The 17,516-nt window shown below is 54.3% G+C and overlaps 2 protein-coding genes across 9 annotated transcripts; one reads left to right on the top strand and one right to left on the bottom strand.

Annotated features, from left to right (window-relative positions):
* Positions 1-347: 347 nt before the first annotated feature.
* Positions 348-11,733, top strand: CIAO3 (cytosolic iron-sulfur assembly component 3). Of its 3 annotated transcripts, XM_071444873.1 has the most exons (11): positions 348-892; positions 2,679-2,774; positions 3,828-3,971; positions 4,246-4,378; positions 4,978-5,112; positions 5,389-5,507; positions 6,750-6,879; positions 7,111-7,183; positions 8,576-8,710; positions 9,678-9,835; positions 10,586-11,733. In XM_071444873.1, exons 1-11 carry the CDS (start codon positions 827-829, stop codon positions 10,822-10,824), a joined length of 1,428 nt encoding a protein of 475 aa, XP_071300974.1. In that variant the 5' UTR covers positions 348-826; the 3' UTR covers positions 10,825-11,733. The 3 variants fall into 3 exon arrangements, with proteins under 3 accessions (XP_071300974.1, XP_071300976.1, XP_071300973.1); XM_071444872.1 differs by lacking the exon at positions 348-892 and having other exon boundaries at positions 1,364-2,774; XM_071444875.1 differs by lacking the exons at positions 348-892; positions 8,576-8,710 and having other exon boundaries at positions 1,362-2,774.
* On the bottom strand, positions 11,694-17,333 carry HAGHL (hydroxyacylglutathione hydrolase like). 6 transcript variants are annotated; one of them, XM_071444879.1, is made up of 8 exons: positions 16,551-16,723; positions 15,786-15,850; positions 15,564-15,681; positions 14,944-15,079; positions 14,695-14,834; positions 14,360-14,461; positions 14,195-14,274; positions 11,694-13,486 (listed from the first exon to the last, which is right to left on the bottom strand). In XM_071444879.1, the coding sequence occupies exons 1-8, from the start codon at positions 16,653-16,655 to the stop codon at positions 13,321-13,323; spliced, it is 912 nt and encodes a 303-aa protein (XP_071300980.1). In that variant the 5' UTR covers positions 16,656-16,723; the 3' UTR covers positions 11,694-13,320. The 6 variants fall into 6 exon arrangements, with proteins under 6 accessions (XP_071300980.1, XP_071300981.1, XP_071300982.1 ...); XM_071444880.1 differs by having other exon boundaries at positions 14,944-15,052; positions 16,551-16,721; XM_071444881.1 differs by having other exon boundaries at positions 14,695-14,798; positions 14,944-15,052; positions 16,551-16,718.
* Between the last annotated feature and the right edge of the window lie 183 nt (positions 17,334-17,516).

Below are 17,516 nucleotides of genomic sequence, written 5' to 3'. Positions count from 1 at the left end.
CAAAAAGTTGATATTTACAGAGCAAAAATAAAAAACATATTGTGATTGCGAGCGCTTTTACGACAGTCAGTGCTGCTGTTCACTTTGTGGCGGTGCTGTAGTCCCGTGTCACGACACGCGGCTCGCTTGGCGGCAGTGCTGTAGTCCCGTGTCACGACACGCGGTTTGCCTTGTGACGGTGCTGTAGTCCCGTGTCACGACATGCGGCTCGCTTTGCGCCAGTGTGGCCATCCCTTGTCACGACACGTGGCTTGCTTTGCACTGGTGCTGTAGTCCCATGTCACAACACACAGCTCGCTTTCCAGCGGTGCTGTAGTCCCACGTCACGACACACGGCTCGGTTGGCGGCGGTGCTGTAGTCCCGTGTCACAACACGCAGCTCGCCTTGCAGTGGTGCTGTAGTCCCGTGTCACGACACACGGCTCGCTTTCTGGCCGTGCTGTAGTCCCGTGTCACGACACACGGCTCGCTTTCCGGCAGTGTGGCAGTCCCGTGTCACGACACACAGCTCGCTTGGCGGCGTTGCTGTAGTCCCGTGTCACGACACACAGCTCGCTTTCCGTTGGTGCTGTAGTCCCGTGTCACGACACACGGCTCGCTTTCCGGCGGTGTGGCAGTCCCGTGTCACGACACACAGCTCGCTTTCCATTGGTGCTGTAGTCCCGTGTCACGACACACAGCTCGCTTTCCGTTGGTGCTGTAGTCCCGTGTCACGACACACGGCTCGCTTTCCGGCGGTGTGGCAGTCCCGTGTCACGACACACGGCTCGCTTTCCGGCGGTGTGGCAGTCCCGTGTCACGACACACGGCTCGCTTTGCGGCAGCCATGGCGGCGCGCTTCAGCGGGGTGCTGCAGCTGACGGATCTGGACGATTTCATCGCCCCCTCGCAGGTGACAGCGCCGGGGACCCGCGGGGACTCCCGGGGTGGGCCCTGAGGGGAGGCGGCGGTGCCACCTCAGCCTCTGCCCCTCGGTGTCGCCGCACGGGGCCGTGTCCGGCCATCAAACCCCTCCCGCTGCTGGGGGGAAATGAGGGCTGGGAGTTGATCCAGCCACAGGGCCGGGGCAGGGCGCGGGGACACCGCGGGGACACTGTGGGACACCGTGGGGTCACTGTGGGGTCACTGGGACACTGTGAGTCACTGTGGGGTCACACCCGAGATGTCAGTCCTGGATTTGTATCCAGATTCTTACCCAGGATTTGTATCCAAATTCACATCCAGGATTCATATCCAGATTTATATCCAGAATTCATACCCAGGATTTAGATCCACGATTTAGATCCAGATTCATGCCCAGGATCCATACCTGGATTCATATCCAGATTCATATCCAGGATTTATATCCAGGATTATATCCAGATTTATGTCCTCTGTTTGCTGAGAAGCACGGCTGAAGAACCGAGCTGGGACTATGGGCAGGGCAATAGCAAACCCCAAAACGGTGAATTTTCCCTGGGTTTGGGTTTGTAAGGGAATTCCTCCGGGAAAAACCAGCCCTGCCTTTGTTCTGAGTGAAGGATCTGAGTGAGGGGTTCCTGCCGCGGGATTCGTTTAGGGGAGCCTCAGAGGAGGAGCAGGACATGGAGTCAGGGGTGCCTGAGCACTTAAATCAGGATAAAATCAGGATAAAATCCAGAAACCCCCTGGGACTCGTGCTGGGGCACCAGGGCAGGGTGGCACTGAGCCCTTCTGTCCCCAAAGGCAGCTGGGCTGGGCACTGGCACCTCCCTGCAGCTGAGCTGGGACCTGGGCAGCAGCAGGAGGAGGAGGAGGAGGAGGAAGGGATGGCTGTTCCTGCCACAGACCCAGAGCTGCTGAGGAGCAGCAGAGCTGGGCTGGGCTGGGATGATGCTGGAGAATTGTTCCTCCTGTTCCCAGGGGGTGAGCAGGACACAGCCTCTGCCCCACATCCCTCTGGCAGGGCTGAGAGAAACTCGGGGAAATTCCAGCCTGGATTGAGGGGCAGGATCCAGAGCTACTCTTTGATCCCTTAAGTTCTTTATTTTTTATTCAATCCCCTAGATTTATTTTTTATTTAATCCCCTATTTTTTTAATTTAATTCCCAAATTTTTTAATCCCCTATAATTATTTTTTATCTAATCTCCTATATTTATTTTTTTATTCAATCCCCTATTTTTTAAAATTTAACTCCTAATATTTATTTTTTATTGAATCCCCTATATTTTTATTCAATCCCTATATTTATTTTTTATTCAATCCCTATATTTATTTTTATTCAATCCCTGTATTTATTTTTTATTCAATCCCTATAGTTATTTTTATTGAATCCTCTATATTTATTCTTTATTGAATCCCCTATATTTATTTTTATTCAATCCCCTATATTTATTTTTATTCAGTCCCCAATATTTTTTTATCCAATCCCCAATATTGATTTTTATTGAATCCCCTATATTTATTTATCAATCCCCAATATTTATTTATCAATCCCCGATATTTATTTTTTATCCAATCCCCTATATTTATTTTTTATCCAATCCCCAATATTTATTTTTTATCCAATCCCCTATATTTATTTTTTTATCCAATTCCCTAATATTTATTTTTATTCAATCCCCCATATTTATTTTTCATCCAATCCTCAATGTTGATTTTTTATCAATCCCCTCTGCCTTGCTCAGCTCCTCACCTCCAGGTTCTGCTGCTCTTTCAGGAATGCATCAAGCCTGTCAAAGTGGACAAAAAGCCTGGAAAAGCAGCAGCCAAGATCAGAATTGAAGCTGATGGAAGCTATTTCCAGGTCAATCAGGTACGTGGGGTCTTTGTTCACTGGAAAAAACCCAGAAAAATCAGTGTACTTTAAGTAATTTAATTATCTACATCCATTTAATGCCTCAAAGAGGTGCTGTCAGCATTCCTGGCTTTTTTTCCTTTTTAATTTATAATCAATAATTCCAATTTTGTGCCACTTTTATGCTCTGAAACGCTGGCATTAATTACTGATTATTAATATAAGAGCAGATAAGCTGAGATTGTATTAAACTTCAATTTATCAGCATTTTAATTTATAAATTCTTTTCTAAGCAGTCATTTTATAATTAGTAATTCCAATTTATTCCAGTTTTTTATACTCTGAAATACTGCTGTTAATTGGTGATGGTTTTCATAAGAGAACAGATAAGATGAAAAGTTTATTTATTTTATCAATATTTAAGGATTGGCAGTTCCAGGTTGGTTGTAACAATGTCCTTGTGCTCACTCAGAGATTTAATCAAGATATTTTTAATAAATTGTGTTTGATTTTTAAAAAATAATATTTCAAATTATTTCTTTAAAAGCTTGAGGAATTCAGAAGCTTCCAGAATTCAGGCTGAATTTTTCCTATTTTCACCAAAAGAAGTTGGCACTGCTCAGTTAACCAGGCTGGGAATCCCTCTGGGAATGGAGCTTGGAACTTGAGGCAGATTTTGATTTAAAAAAAGGAGGGCACAGCACTTCCAAAGGAGCCTGGTTCCTTATTTTAAAATGTTAATAGTGCCTCATTTCCTGGTCTATTCCTGGCTTTACTGAGGAGTGATGATTAGAGGAGAATCTCTTGGGAAATTCACATTATTCAGGGCAGATAGAAGGGAAATTTTCCCTTCCAGTGTCTGGGATGAAATCCCCTTTGCTGTGCCAAATAATCTCATTAAAAGCAGCCAAATTCAGGTGGCTTTGTCCTCATCTCATTAAAATAAAGATGTAAAAATCAAAAGAACAACATCATTATTTGTAACAAAGTGGGGAAGCTCCTCCTTAATTTCTGGGGTCAGAACTGAGCCTGCTCTGGGTTTTTTGGTTTTTTGTTGTTTTTTTTTTGTAGGATGGGGAAGCCCAAAAGCTGGAGAAGGCCAAGATCACCCTGAATGATTGCCTGGCCTGCAGTGGCTGCATCACCTCAGCTGAGAGTGTCCTGGTGAGCCAGCAGAGCCACGGGGAGCTCTGCAAGGTGCTGGCCCTCAACAAGGTGGGTCCCACTCACCCTGCAGGAAAAGGGGGAAAATCCACAGGAAAAGGGAATTCCTGAGCCCTCCGAGACCCCACTGCACTCCTGGGGCTGCTTCTCATTTTTAAAGTTGTGAGGGTGAGCCTGAGGAGCTCTGTGGTGCTGCCAGCTCTGCCACTTTGGGGTTTATTCTCATTTTTCAAGGGTTTGGTGTCAATTCCTGCCTCAGGGTGAGCCTGGGGAGCTCTGTGGTGCTGCCAGCTCTGCCACTTTGGGGTTGTTTGCTGTTTTCCAGGCTGCTGCTGCCCACGAGCAGAAGCTGGTGGTGGTTTCTGTGTCCCCCCAGTCCAGAGCCTCCCTGGCTGCAAGGTGCAAACTGGGGCTGCTGGAGACAGCCCAGAAGCTGACCACCTTCCTCAAGGGCTTAGGCAAGTGTGGGCTTTCCTGCTCTCTGGGCTGAGCACAGGTTAAAGGGATTTAACCCCCACAGGGATTCCAGGCTGGCCAAAATTCCAGTCCCACGATGAGCTTGGAGAGAGGGGAGGAAAGCTTGGGAAAAGGAGGGGCAGGGATTTTTTTGGAAGGGTAGGAGGGCAAGGGAAGGGATTTAAACTGCCAGAGGGCAGGGACAGATGCCATGTTGGGAAGGAATTCCTGGCTGGGAGGGTGGGCAGGCCCTGGCACAGATTCCCAGAGAAGCTGAGGCTGCTCCTGGATCCCTGGAAGTGTCCAGGGCCAGCTTGGATCACCCTGGGATAGTGGGAGATGCCCCTGCCTGTGGAACTGGCTGAGCTTTGAGGCTCTTTCCACCCCAAACCATTCCACAGTCCATAAAACCTGTAAAGAACCACTGAAAACAATTTAACATTTTACATTTCCACCTCTCCTGTCACCTTTCCTCCTCTTCCCCTGCCAACTGCAGGGCCCTGCACCTGTGCCTGAGCTTGCCCCTGGTTGAAGTGGGAGTATTTTTTTGCTGTATTTTGCTGTATGCTGAGGTTTTTAACCCAGCTGCTGTCCTGCCCAGGTGTGCACCACGTGTTTGACACAACCTTCTCCAGGAACTTCAGCCTCCTGGAGAGCCAGCAGGAGTTTGTGAGGCGCTTCCAGAGACAAGCAGAGGACAAAAAGGCCCTGCCCATGCTGGCCTCTGCCTGCCCAGGTATGCCTGCAGCTCCAGCTGCAATCCCCAATCCAGCAGCTGCTCAGAAAGCTGCAGATGGATGTTCTTACCTGCAGCATGATTCTCCTCACAGCACAGATTTTGGTGCTAAAGCAGTGGAGAGACACCTTAAAATCAATCTGGGCTGACACTTGCTTTGCTTTTTGTGCTGAGCTGAGGCTGAGAATGGCACTAAACCCGGGGTTTGGGGAGAATGGGCAGAGTGAAGGCCTGTTCTTGTTTTTTAATTGTATTTCTGGGTGATGTTCCTTGCAGGCTGGATCTGCTATGCAGAGAAAACCCATGGCAGCTTCATCATCCCCCACATCAGCACCACCAAATCCCCCCAGCAGGTCATGGGCTCCCTGGTCAAGGGCTACTTTGCAGAGCAGCAGGTACAGCTCTAAAAATGCTCTTCTCACTGCAGAACTCCTCCAATTCAACACTTCAGGCTGATTATTTATAAATTTGCTGTGTAATGCACATTTAAGGGTCAGTATTGCCTTGCAGAAGGCAGAAATCTTCCTCACTTCTGCCTTAGCTAATGAGTAGTAATTAGAGTAGAACACTGAGCATGGGCTAATTAAATTAAAGCCTCTGAATTATTTGGGAGAGCTGAGGAACCTTATTTTCAGTGTCTTTGTGCCATTGTTGTTTAAATTTGGTGAATAATTTCAAAGAAGTGACCCAAGCCAAGGCTGCAGTGGGGGCTTAGGTGCAGATCCAAAGTGATCCCTCATTCCCAGCCTCATGTTCTGCTGCTGTCCTCAGCCTGGAACCCCTGGAATCTTCCCAGCTGGGAGCTGGAGATCCCCACAGCCAGCAAGGGGCTGCAGCACCCACTGGGATTTCTTGGGGGGATTACTGCCTGGGACACTTGCATGAGGCAGCTGCAGATTTGGGACAAAAATTGGCAATTTCTGGCAATGTTTGGCACAAGAGACTGAAAGAGTGGCCCAGGGTCAGTGACCTGATTGCTCAGCCTGTGTTCATTGCTTGGATGATCCTGAGGTTTTGTGGGATTCCAGATCAAGCCCTGAGGGGCTGAGCTTTGGGAGCAGGGAGGAAGTTTATTCCCTAATGCCTTAATTAGGGATTATTGGCTTCTCTGCCTGACCTTGGATCATTGCACCAGAGTGAGGGAAACTTCCAGCAGCTGAAGGGAGCCTCAGGAGGGATGGAAAGAGATTATTCCCAAAGGCCTGGGCTGCCAGGACACGGGGTTGGATGGTGTTGGGAAGGAATTCCTGCCTGGGAGGGTGGGGAGGGGATGGGATGGAATTCCCAGAGCAGCTGGGGCTGCCCCTGGATCCCTGGAATGTCCAAGGCCAGGCTGGGCAGGGCTTGGAGCAGCCTGGGACAGTGGGAGGTGTTGGGGTTTAAGGTCCTTCCCAACCCAAACCATTCCAGGATTCCCTGAAACCTCTGAAGGTCCCTGACTGCTGACACTGCCTGCAGCTAAAATTGGCTTTAGGAGAGAAATCATTTCATTGACTCACAAATATTTAAATATTTAAAAACACAAATACTCATTCATAGTAGGCACAGTGGCATCATTTCCCCCACTCCTTTGCTCCTGGAATGCACTCCCTGGGGCCAGGGGGATTTGGGCTGCCCCAGCCTTGTCTCCCTTGCAGCACCTGCCCCCTGACAGGATCTACCACGTCACTGTCATGCCCTGCTATGACAAAAAGCTGGAGGCCTCCAGGCCAGACTTCTTCAACCAGGAATACCAGACCAGGGATGTGGATTGTGTCATCACCACAGGTAAGAGAGCCACAGGAGATTCCCAATTCCAGCAAATTCTGGGAGCCTTGCAGTGTTCCCTGGCTTCACTAACCCTTTGTCTGTGACAGAGGTTGGGTATTGATCTATATTTACATTTAATAGGGCAAGTCATGCCCTGGTAAAATGCAGGTGCAGTTTAGGGAGTACTCTGTGGGGTTTGTTTGCCTGTATCCCAAAAATAAGAACTCTTTGTGCCTGGTTCTGCCCTAGGGGAAGTGCTGAAGCTGCTGGAGCAAGAAGGAGTGTCCCTGTCAGATGTAGATCCTTCTCCCCTGGACACCATGTAAGAGCAAAATCCCATTTCAATCATGTTCTCTTTCCTCCAGGATTTAGGGAGTTCAGAATTCCCCTTTTTGTGTTCCTTTTCCTCCAGGATTTAGGGAGTTCAGAATTCTCTTTCCTCCTGGATTCAGAGAGTTCAGAATTCCCCTTTTCCTGCTGTTTTACACAAGGGTGTTTGCCCTTGATTTGGTTTCTTGTGTCACTTGAACCAGAACAATTGGAGTTAAAACATTTCTTATACAGAATGTGGTGAATTTCCACTGGACAATCACTCCAGCTCCTTTCATCCCACAAAAAGCTGCTGCAGGCTTTGGGAAGGACAAGAATCTGTCCCAGTGCTAAAAATTTCCTGAAGCAGAAGCTGTTGCTCCTCCTTAGCAGAGCCACTGCAAAGATCCCAGAATGAAAGCAGAAATAACAAATATTTAGGTCACCCAGTTAATCTGCAGGAGGCTGTTGGTGAAAAATGACATTTAGGACGTGTCAGATGGGACTGGGGTGGTTGAGCTGAGGAGGAACTTCTGCTCCAGGGCCAGCTGCACATTTTGGGGTCTGGGGTGACAGCAGGGCTGGCTCTGCACTGAGCACCCAGAGCTGCCTGTGCTCAGGGCAAGGGAATATCCCAGAGCTCCTGGCACTGGAACAGCAGAGAGGTTCAGCAGCAGCCCCTCCCTGAGTTACCCATCAGTTAATGAGGATTAATTAATTAGAGGATCCTGGAATGGCTTGGGTGGGAAGGACTTGAAAACCATCAAACCCCAACACCTTCTGTAAGAAAACCAAATTACCAAAACACCCAGTGCAAACAACAACCTTCCACTGTCCCAGGCTGCTCCTCCCTGAGTTATCCATCCATTAATGAGGATTAATTAGAGAATCCTGGAATGGTTTGGGTGGAAAGGACATGAAAACCATCCAACCCCTTCCACTGTCCCAGGCTGCTCCAGGCTGCTCCTCCCTGAGTTATCTATCAATTAATGATGATTTTTTTAGAGAATATGAAATGGCTTGAGTGGGAAGGACTTGAAAACCATCCAACCCCAATACTTTCCACTATCTCAGGCTGCTCCAGGCCGCTCCTCCCTGAGTTATCCATCCATTAATGAGGATTATTTAGAGAATCTGGAATGGCTTGAGTGGGAAGGATTTGAACACCATCCAACCCCAACCCCTTGAACCATCCCAGGCTGCTCCCAGCCCTGTCCCGCCTGTCCTGTGACACTTGCAGGGCTCCAGGAGCAGCCACATCCCTGGCACACCCCATGGCACCATTCATTGCCAGGAGCAGGGCAGAGGCTGGAGCTCGGGGGCAGCTGCAGTTTGGCTCCCTGGGCCCCCTGGGGCTGTGTGTGTGCCCCCAGGCTCTGAGGTGCTGCTGCTGCTGTGCCCCCAGGCTCGGCAGGGCTGCAGAGGAGCTGAGCTCACACCGCGGCGGGGGCTCAGGGGGGTTCCTGGAGCACATCTTCACCCACGCTGCCCGCCAGCTCTTCGGCATCCACGGGGCCTCCATCCACTACAGACCTCTCAAGTAAGGAGCTGCAATCCCACTGAGAACTCTGGGTTTTTCTCAACAATTCTCTCCTTGTTGATGGGTTGAGTTTTTGGGGGTTTTTTTTGCGATGGTAAAGTTCGCGTCCAGGCTGAGATCGGCTGCTCAGCAATAATCAGCCAATGTTAAATAAATCAGCCAATTCCAGGGAGAATTCCAGCCCCTTCTCCAGCCACACCCTGGAGTTTGGCCTGGTGGATTTTCCCACTGATAACTTTTAGAATAATTATAAAGTTTTAGAGTAATTGAAAAGGCAGAGCTGTCGTGGAGCTGGGATCCCTCACCTTGGATCAGGCCAATCAGGAACATTGGTCACTGATTATTGATCCCAAAAAACCTTGTGGGAGGGCTTTGGGGCTCTGTTTAACTGTAGTGAAACACAAAATCAATCACTGAGTTCGAGCATTGAGGCTCATCCACCTGAGATTCCTTCTGGCTTCCCAGTTCTAATTTAATGTATCCTTTGGAATTAATTATATCCCTAATGAGCAATTTTTTTGTAGGATTCCCTGGTTTAAGAAGCAGAAAAAACGGTCTCAAAAACTTGATAAAAATCAAATTACTTACTTTGTTATCAGGACCAGGTATTCCCACTAACCTTAGAAATCTGGAATCCTCAGTCAGGGTTTGTTCCCATGTTTTATGATCCAGAGAAGTCAAAAATCCCCAGTTGATGTTGGCTGAAGGATCTCAGGTCTGTCAGGGAGGGGCTCCCTGTGCTGAGCTTTTCAGGCTTCATCCAGCACAGGTGTCCTCCAGCAAACTCTGCTCAGGTGGCTCCAGCAATCCTGGAAGGCTCTGGAAGGAATTCCTTCCTGTTTTCCTTGGATGGCCCAGAGCTGGGACAGCTCTTCAGTGAGACTCACAAAGAATTTGGGTTTTGCCCTTTGAAGATTAACATAGAAACTGATTTGGAGAAGCCACTTGCTGTGCTCTGCTCCCTCAGGAACAAGGACTTCCAGGAGGTGACCCTGGAGAGGGATGGGCAGGTCCTGCTCCACTTTGCTCTGGCCTATGGGTTCAGGAACATCCAGAACCTGGTGCAGAAGCTCAAGAGAGGGAAGTGCCCCTATCACTACGTGGAGGTCATGGCCTGTCCCTCAGGTGAGGCTGCCCCAACTCCAGCCTGGGAGAGCTCCAGGGCATTCCAGACAGGAGAAAAGGGAGAATCCTCACCCCCTTGGGCTGTGACAGCCACACCAGCACAGCTTGGGGAGGGGGGGATATATCCCAATAATTCCTCAGGATTTAAAGAATTGCAGTTGAATTCCAGCACACAACATTTTCATAATTAATTAATTAATTGCTTTTAAGGAGAATTTCCTGAGCTCTGGTACCTGAGGGGATTTCCCCCTGAAATTGCCCCAACCTGCCATCACACTTACAGAAAATGCTGCTGTGGCTGGTGGAGGAATATTCAATATTTGCTTCCCTTTTCCTTGTGCTGCTGCTGGCTCCCTTGGGAGCAGGGCCAGCCTGAGCCCCCTGAGGGGCCCCTCCCTGCTGCCTCTGGGAACTGCACCTTCCCAAGGGCCCTGCCAGCCCCCAGAACTCATCCCAGGCACTTCTCCCTTTCCTGCAGCTCAGCCTGCAAGGCTGGGCTCACCTGGGCTGGGCTCAGGCTCCCTCCTGGGGCAGCAGATAAGAGATAAGAGCAGGCAGAGCCCCAGCTGGAGCCAGCCCCCATCTCCCTGCCCTGTGGCCCTGCTGCTGGCAGATAACTGGGAGGGCACCTCCATCTCTGGGTGTTTTCATCCCTGCAGCTGTTTGCAGGAGCAGGATAAATGACCTGGAGTTTCTGAGGATGTTTTCCCAGCTGAAGTTCTTCATTTCTGGTTTTTCTTTTCCCCCCAGGCTGTCTGAATGGAGGAGGGCAGATCAAACTGGAGGGGGAATCCAGCAAGGAGGAGCTGCAGCAGGTGGAGAGGTTGTATGAATCCCTGAGGGCAGAGGTGCCAGAGGAAAACCAGGCTGTGAGGGAGCTCTATGAGCACTGGCTGGGGGGCTGGGGCTCAGAGAGGGCCCTGCAGGTGCTGCACACGCAGTACCACGCTGTGGAGAGAGCCAGCTCTGCCCTCAGCATCAAATGGTGAGAGCTGCCCTGCCAGGGGAGCCTCAGTGCCTTCTGAACTGACCCTCCAGGGACTCTGGGCAGCTCCTGCCTCTGGCAAAGTGCCTGGCACTGCTCATTCCTCCAGCTGGAGGGGATGGGATGGGAATAAACCCCAAATCTGCCTCTGGGGAAGGCACTGTGCTCATTCCTCCAGCTGGAGGGGATGGGAATAAACCCCAAATCTGAGGTGATGGAATAAGCCCCAAATCTGAGGTGATGGAATAAGCCCCAGAGTGTGACAGGGACACAGCAGGAGAGGCAGAAACACGTCCCAGGCTGGTGGAACAGCCCCAGTGCTGCCAGAGCTGAGGAGCTCAAGGATTGAGAGCTCAGCTCCAGGCTGAGCTTTGTGTCTCAGCCCAATATTCCTCCCCCAGGCCTTGCTGGGTTGTCACAGCACTCAGGCCCGTGCCTGCCCCTGCTGGAACAGCCTCATCCCATTGGAAATGGTCCCCTGAGGCCTGGAGCTCTCCCTCTCACTGCCCTGCAGTGCTCTCAGAGAGGAGATCCAAAGCCTGGGATCATCCCTGGGGCTGCAGAGGGACTGGAGTGAATGCTGGACAAAACCCCTGTGATTCCTTTTCCTTAAATTATAATAATTTATACCAAGGGCAGTTCCTTCTGTGTGTTTTCTTCCTAAGAAGCACTCAGCAGGGAGTGACAGAATTGTCACATTTACCCACCCTCAGCAGCCACTTCCTGAGGGATAATATCCCTAAATCCAGACAAAACAGGCACTTACAGCTGGATAACATCCTGAAATTACCACAGAATAATCCCTGGCCTTGGGGCTGCCAGGAACCAGAACCTCCTCTGCACTTTGTTCCAATGAATCCACAGAGCAAATGGTGAATTTTCATGTTTTTAATTAAAAGCTTTCCATTTTTCAGCTGTTGCTGATCATTCATGACCTCACAGTGTTCTAAGGCATCAATGTCCCCCTGCTGCCCCCTCCCTTCCTTCCTGAGGAGCAAAGTGGTGCTTCCAGAGAATTCCCTGTGCCATGCAGGGATTTGGCTGAAGCAGGGAATGGCCAGGGAGGGGCTCCAGGCTGGACTCAGCACATCCAGCCCAGAAATGCACAAAATGCAGTGAGGCTGAATGAGCTGAGGAATGAAATGCCCAGGGATCTGCCCTTGGGGTCACTTGCCCAGTTCCCAGGTCACCAACACACCCAGAGGGGCACCCTGGGCTCCCTGGCTGGCACCAGAGGAGCTGGGATCTGCCCCAGCTTTGGTTCACACCCACAGGGGCATCCCTGCTCCCAGGGGAAACAGAATCCCAAAGGGGACATCCACAATCCAGCATTTCATGGGAACTGGGGAATGCAGGCCCTGGTACCAAGGGAGCTTTTGCAGCTGGATAAATCCTTCCCCTTCCATGCCAAGTAAATACAAACTATAACTTAATAAAAGGAAAAAAAAAAAAAAAAAAAACCAAAAAAACAAAATACAACTTGGTTTGTAGCACAGGAAAAAGCCCCAAACCAGACTCCAGTGGCAACAAAGAAAGTCACAGTCCACACATGAAAATCCCTGAAATCAGCTCTGTCCCAGTGCTGGGAGCTGCCATCAAACACTCATTTTCTTCACAAAAAAAAAAAAAAAAAAAAAAAAAAAAAAAATGGAATGACTTCAGTGGTGTGAAGTGCTTCCCCACAGCTGCAAATAAAACTCTGCTCCGTTCTCAGATAAAAATAAATAAAACACAGCCCTGATTTTGCACAAAGTGGAGGCTGTGGAGCCCCAGCTGCTCCCTGGCTCTTGACAAGGCAAAGTCCATGGAGTTGGCACCGAGTGTTTCCCAGTTTTTGTCTTGGAAAAAGCAAAAAGCAGAAAGGGATGCCTGGCAGCACTTTGGTCTTGGCTGCCTGAACTCTGCCCCCCCTTGGGAAATCCCTGCTGGGTCTGACCCTGCTCCACCTGGACACCCCAAGGGCTCCCCAGGGCAGCCACTGGGCCACAAATCCCTGTGGGACCTACTGGAAAACGGGGAAAAAAGAGAGGGAAAACCCACCCAAACTGCTGTGATGGGGGATTTGTCAGCACAGGGCTGGAGCTGGGTGGGTTCTGGTGCTACCAGTGACATCCCAGTGTCCATCAGGCAGGACACGAGGCCAGAGGGGCTGGAGCAGGACAGGCAGGGCCAGGAGGGCTCCCAGGAGTCCCAAAGCCACATCACAGCAGCCCTGGATGGGGATGCAGGGCAGGCAGGGGCTCCATGGGCACAGCACCACAGTCCTGAGCAGCCCTGGCTCCTTCCATGGCAGCTCCCCAAAACTGGCACTGTCCCCTGCTCCAAGCCTGACCCTCTGCCAGCACCCCAGCCCCAAGGAACCCCAGGAGCCAGGGGGGAGCAGAGCAGAGCAGAGCAGCCTCACACAAGCAGATGAAAGAGAAAATCCAGCCCCAAAATCCAGCTGGGAGCCAAGCTGAGCTGGGCCCAGCCAGGAGGGAGCCCTGGCACCTCGGGGCTGTCACTTCTTCTCCAGGAAGGGCCCAAAGAGCCCCCAGTGAAAGGCCAGCATGGCCTGGGGGTTGGGCCTCTCCTTGGGCTTCTTGAAGTTGTCCCTGTGGGAGCGCAGAGCCCTCAGCACCTCCACGGGGTCTGTCCTGCCTGTGAACCTCTGCACGGCCTCCTCCCTGCAGGGGGACAGCCCTGTGAGCCCTGGGGACACCGGGGACACGCCTGGCCTGGCATGGGCAATGGGGCACACGGACAGTGGGCACTGCCACCCTGTGCTGGGATGGACAGTGGGGCACTGCCACCCTGTGCTGGGATGGACACATGGACAGTGGGCACTGCCACCCTGTGCTGGGATGGACACATGGACAGTGGGCACTGCCACCCTGTGCTGGGATGGACAGCAGGACAGTGGGCACTGCCACCCTGTGCTGGGATGGGCACATGGACAGTGGGCACTGCCACCCTGTGCTGGGATGGACAGCAGGACAGTGGGCACTGCCACCCTGTGCTGGGATGGACAGCAGGACACTGCCACCCTGTGCTGGGATGGACACATGGACAGCAGGACACTGTCACCCTGTGCTGGGATGGACAGCAGGACACTGTCACCCTGTGCTGGGATGGACAGTGCACACATGGACACTGGGCACTGCCACCCTGTGCTGGCTCTGCTGGGGCACATGGGGGCTCTGCGGTGGCTCTGGGGTGACCCCGTGTCTGGGCAGCCTCCCCTGTCCCCGGGCTGGGATTTCCCAGCAGGGTTTTGGGAGCAGGGATGGTTCAGGAGGGTTTTGGGAGCAGGGATGGTTCAGGAGGGTTTTGGGAGCAGGTTTGGTTCAGGAGGGTTTTGGGAGCAGGTTTGGGGCAGAGCCCACAGTGCTTACGTGACCCGCAGGAAGGGGTTGTACAGGAACTCCTCCTGCAGCGTGGAGGGCACCGTGGGCAGGTCCTCATCATCCCTCTGCTGCCAGGGGAACAAAGGTGTCCAAAGGTGTCCCACTGCCATCCCACACCCCAGCCCCCCTGGCACAGGGGGCACCGTCACTTACTTTGGCCCACGCCAGCTTCTCCTTCACCACTTCATTCTCTGGCTCCACCTTCAAGGCGAATTTCAGGTTTCTGACGGTGCATTCGTGGCCACAGAAAATTTTCTGCAGGAGGCAGCGGGCATCAGACCTTCTCCAAGGGCAGGTCCCAGCCCCAGATCCCTGCCCTGAGCCCTAGATCCCTGCCCTGAGCCCAGGATCCCTGCCCTGAGCCCCAGATCCCTGTCCCAGCCCAGATCCCTGCCCTGAGCCCCAGATCCCTGCCCTGAGCCCCAGATCCCTGCCCTGAGCCCCCTCCCAGCCCCAGGAGCCCCCCCAGGCTGGGAGGGGACACTCACCGTGTCCTTGGGCAGGGTGCCCAGGATCTGGGTGAGGTTGGTGTGCATCTGCTCCGCTGTGCCCTCGAAGAACTGCCCGCAGCCCCCCACGAACAGGGTGTCACCTGTGGGACAGGGGTGGGCACCGAGGGGCCCCAGGGCTGGGAATGGGGGTGCCTGGGTCACCCCAGCAGTGCTGAGTGTGGGGACAGGCAGCACACAGGGAGTGTGTCCCCAAAAGCCACGGGGGGCACGTGGGCAGGGGGGTACCTGAGAACAGAGCGGGAGCATCCGGGGAATCGTCCTCCCACATGAAGTAGCACATGTGGCCCGAGGTGTGGCACGGCGTGAAGAGACACCTCACCCTGATGGTCCCAAACTGGGGGGACAGAGGGTCAGGGTCCTCCTGAGGGGGACAAACAGAGCCCCCAGACCTCCCCACGCCTGCCTGGGGCCCAGCAGGCCACAGATCTGAGGGGGCTCTGGGTGGGTCCAGCTGTGTCTGCTCTGATGGCATTTGGGACCCAGCCCCAGGAGAGGGTGAGAGCCTGCAGCACAACCCCAAACAGGCTGGGATTGGGATGAGGGTCCTGGAATCTGTGGGGCCACATCTGCACCCACCCCAGGACACCAAGTGCTGAGCATGGCCCAGCAGCACCAACCCCACTGGGGACCACTGGGGACAGTGTGACCACCCTGCTGGGGACAGTGTGACCACCCCATTCTCCACCCCACTGGGGACAGTGTGACCACCCCATTCTCCACCCCACTGGGGACAGTGTGACCACCCCATTGCACTCCCCACTGGCCCCCAGCAGGGACCACCCCATGCAGCAGCAGGAGCCGTGTGTGGGTCCATGCCCGGTGTCCCCAGCCCTGCAGGCTCTCACCGAGAGCTCCTGGCCATGGCTGACCCTGTGTGTGAGGGCCCCGATGCGCTCGTCAGCCCCGAACACCTGCAGGCCTGGCAGCAGCTGGGCCAGCTCCTCATTGCCCCTGGCGTGGTCCCTAGGGCAGAGCACGGACTGGGATTGGGACTGGGAATGGGTTTGGGACTGGGACTGGGCACCGTCCCCATGGGGACACGGCCACCCCGAGCGGGTCACACCTACCAGTGGTGGTGGGTGGTGAGGATGGCCCTGAGCACCACGTCCTCCTTCCTGATGATCTCCAGCAGCTGAAAGGGACCCAGAGCAGCGGTGAGAGGGCAGGGGAGGTGACACACACCCACACCCACACCGTGACCTGTCCCCTGTGCCACCAGGCAGGGCGATCCCCCAAAAGCGCCCCCTGAGGAGCCACCGGCTGAGGGTGGGACAAAGGCGTGACCCTGCCTGGAGCAGGGGCATGGCACCACGGCCATGGGGGCATTTTCGGCCGGTGCTTTCTTAGGGAAGGCACAGAGGACAGCACAGTGCCACCGCCGCGGCAGGGACACGGCGGCCGTGCCACCCACCCTGGCCGAGGGCACTGCCAGCCCCGCTCGGCTGCCAGGAGGCTCCGATGCCAGCTCAACACCCAGGGCCGGGAGCTGCTCCGGCTCCGGGAGGAAGGAAATGCCCGAGTCAGCACGGAACGCTGAAAACCCGCGACAGCGGAGGGCTGGCACCGGGGACAGCGGGCACAGCGGCACGGGGGGCACGGCGGCCCTGGAAAGGGGGGGTGCCCATGGGGTCACTATGCCCAGGGCTGGCTCTGGGGGGATCCCGCTCGCTGCGGGCGCGGCACGGCCCGGGGACCCCGCGGAGCCCGGGCAGGGCAGGGCAAGGCAGGGCAGGGGTCCCAGCCACAGCCAGGACACGGGGGCTCTGCCCTGACCGGGGATGTCCCACGGATACCCGGCCATGGAGCCACCGCCACTCCCCGGACCCGCTCACCCGCTTGGGGACCGCGGCGTCCACGGCCAGGGCGTGCCGGGTGCTCTCCTCGATCACCAAGTACATGTAGTTGTCCTCCAGCACGGAGATCACCTTCACCTTCATGGCCCCGGGAGGCTGCGGGACCCCGGCGCGTCCCCAGCGCCACCCCCGGGGCGGTCCCCGCGTGTGCGGGGCGGGTCACGCAGCGTGGGGCGGGCACAGCCCGCACGGGCCCGCCATGGCCACAGCGGGACACGGGGACGGCCCCTGTGCCAGCCTGGGCACATCCTGACACCCCCGGCGTGCAGGAAGGAGGGGAACCCTCAGCTCTGTCCCCAAAATCGGCTCCTGCCCGCCCCCAGGGCCCGCGGGGACAAGGGGAGGGATGGGGGGGCTGGCACTGGTGGCACTGGAGGGACGCAGCAGCGGGGACAGAAGGTGCAGAGCGGTGCCGGACACTGGAGCTGCTGCAGGGGGGTCCCGCAGGGTCTCTGCCCCAGGGACAGGGTCCCACCCCGAGTGCGGGAGCCCCAAAGGCACCGGGAGCAGAGCTGAGCTGAGCTGAGCATCCCCAGGGCTGGGCAGGGCTGGCCATGGCCCCCACATGGAATTGTTGAGGCTGGTAAAATCCTCTGAGACAGAATCCAACCATTCCCCCCGAAACCAAAGGCAGCACTGACCCACGTCCCCAAGTGCCACATGCACAGGGCTGTCAAATCCCCTCAGGGATGGGGACTCCACCCCTGCCCTGGGCAGCTGTGCCAGGGCTGGGCAGCGTTTCCAGGAAGGAATTTTCCCTAAAATCCCACCCTGAGCTGCCCTGGCCCAGCCTGAGGCCGTTCCCTCTGCTCCTGTCCCTGTTCCCTGGAGCAGAGCCCGACCCCCCTGGCTGTGCCCTCCTGGCAGGAGCTGTGCAGAGCCACAAGGCCCCCTGAGCCTCCTTTGCTCCAGGCTCAGCCCCTGCCCAGCTCCCTCAGGGATTCT

Source organism: Agelaius tricolor, unplaced genomic scaffold, assembly GCF_023055355.1.
Source record: "Agelaius tricolor isolate 1412-34295 unplaced genomic scaffold, bAgeTri1.0.p SCAF_19, whole genome shotgun sequence".
NCBI classification, from domain to species: domain Eukaryota; kingdom Metazoa; phylum Chordata; class Aves; order Passeriformes; family Icteridae; genus Agelaius; species Agelaius tricolor.
This window is presented reverse-complemented; position numbering and strand designations above follow the sequence as displayed.

Excerpts from the sequence above, each read along its gene's own strand:
- CIAO3 (XM_071444872.1), top strand. The coding sequence starts at position 2,610 with ATGTTGATTTTTTATCAATCCCCTCTGCCTTGCTCAGCTCCTCACCTC. Across the intron at positions 8,711-9,677 it reads ATCCACTACAGACCTCTCAA|GAACAAGGACTTCCAGGAGG; the intron begins GTAAGGAGCTGC and ends CTGCTCCCTCAG. Across the intron at positions 9,836-10,585 it reads GGTCATGGCCTGTCCCTCAG|GCTGTCTGAATGGAGGAGGG; the intron begins GTGAGGCTGCCC and ends TTTTCCCCCCAG.
- HAGHL (XM_071444876.1), bottom strand. The coding sequence starts at position 17,184 with ATGGTTGGATTCTGTCTCAGAGGATTTTACCAGCCTCAACAATTCCAT. Across the intron at positions 15,851-16,550 it reads ACGCCGCGGTCCCCAAGCGG|CTGCTGGAGATCATCAGGAA; the intron begins GTGAGCGGGTCC and ends GGTCCCTTTCAG. Across the intron at positions 13,487-14,194 it reads AACCCCTTCCTGCGGGTCAC|GGAGGAGGCCGTGCAGAGGT; the intron begins GTAAGCACTGTG and ends GTCCCCCTGCAG.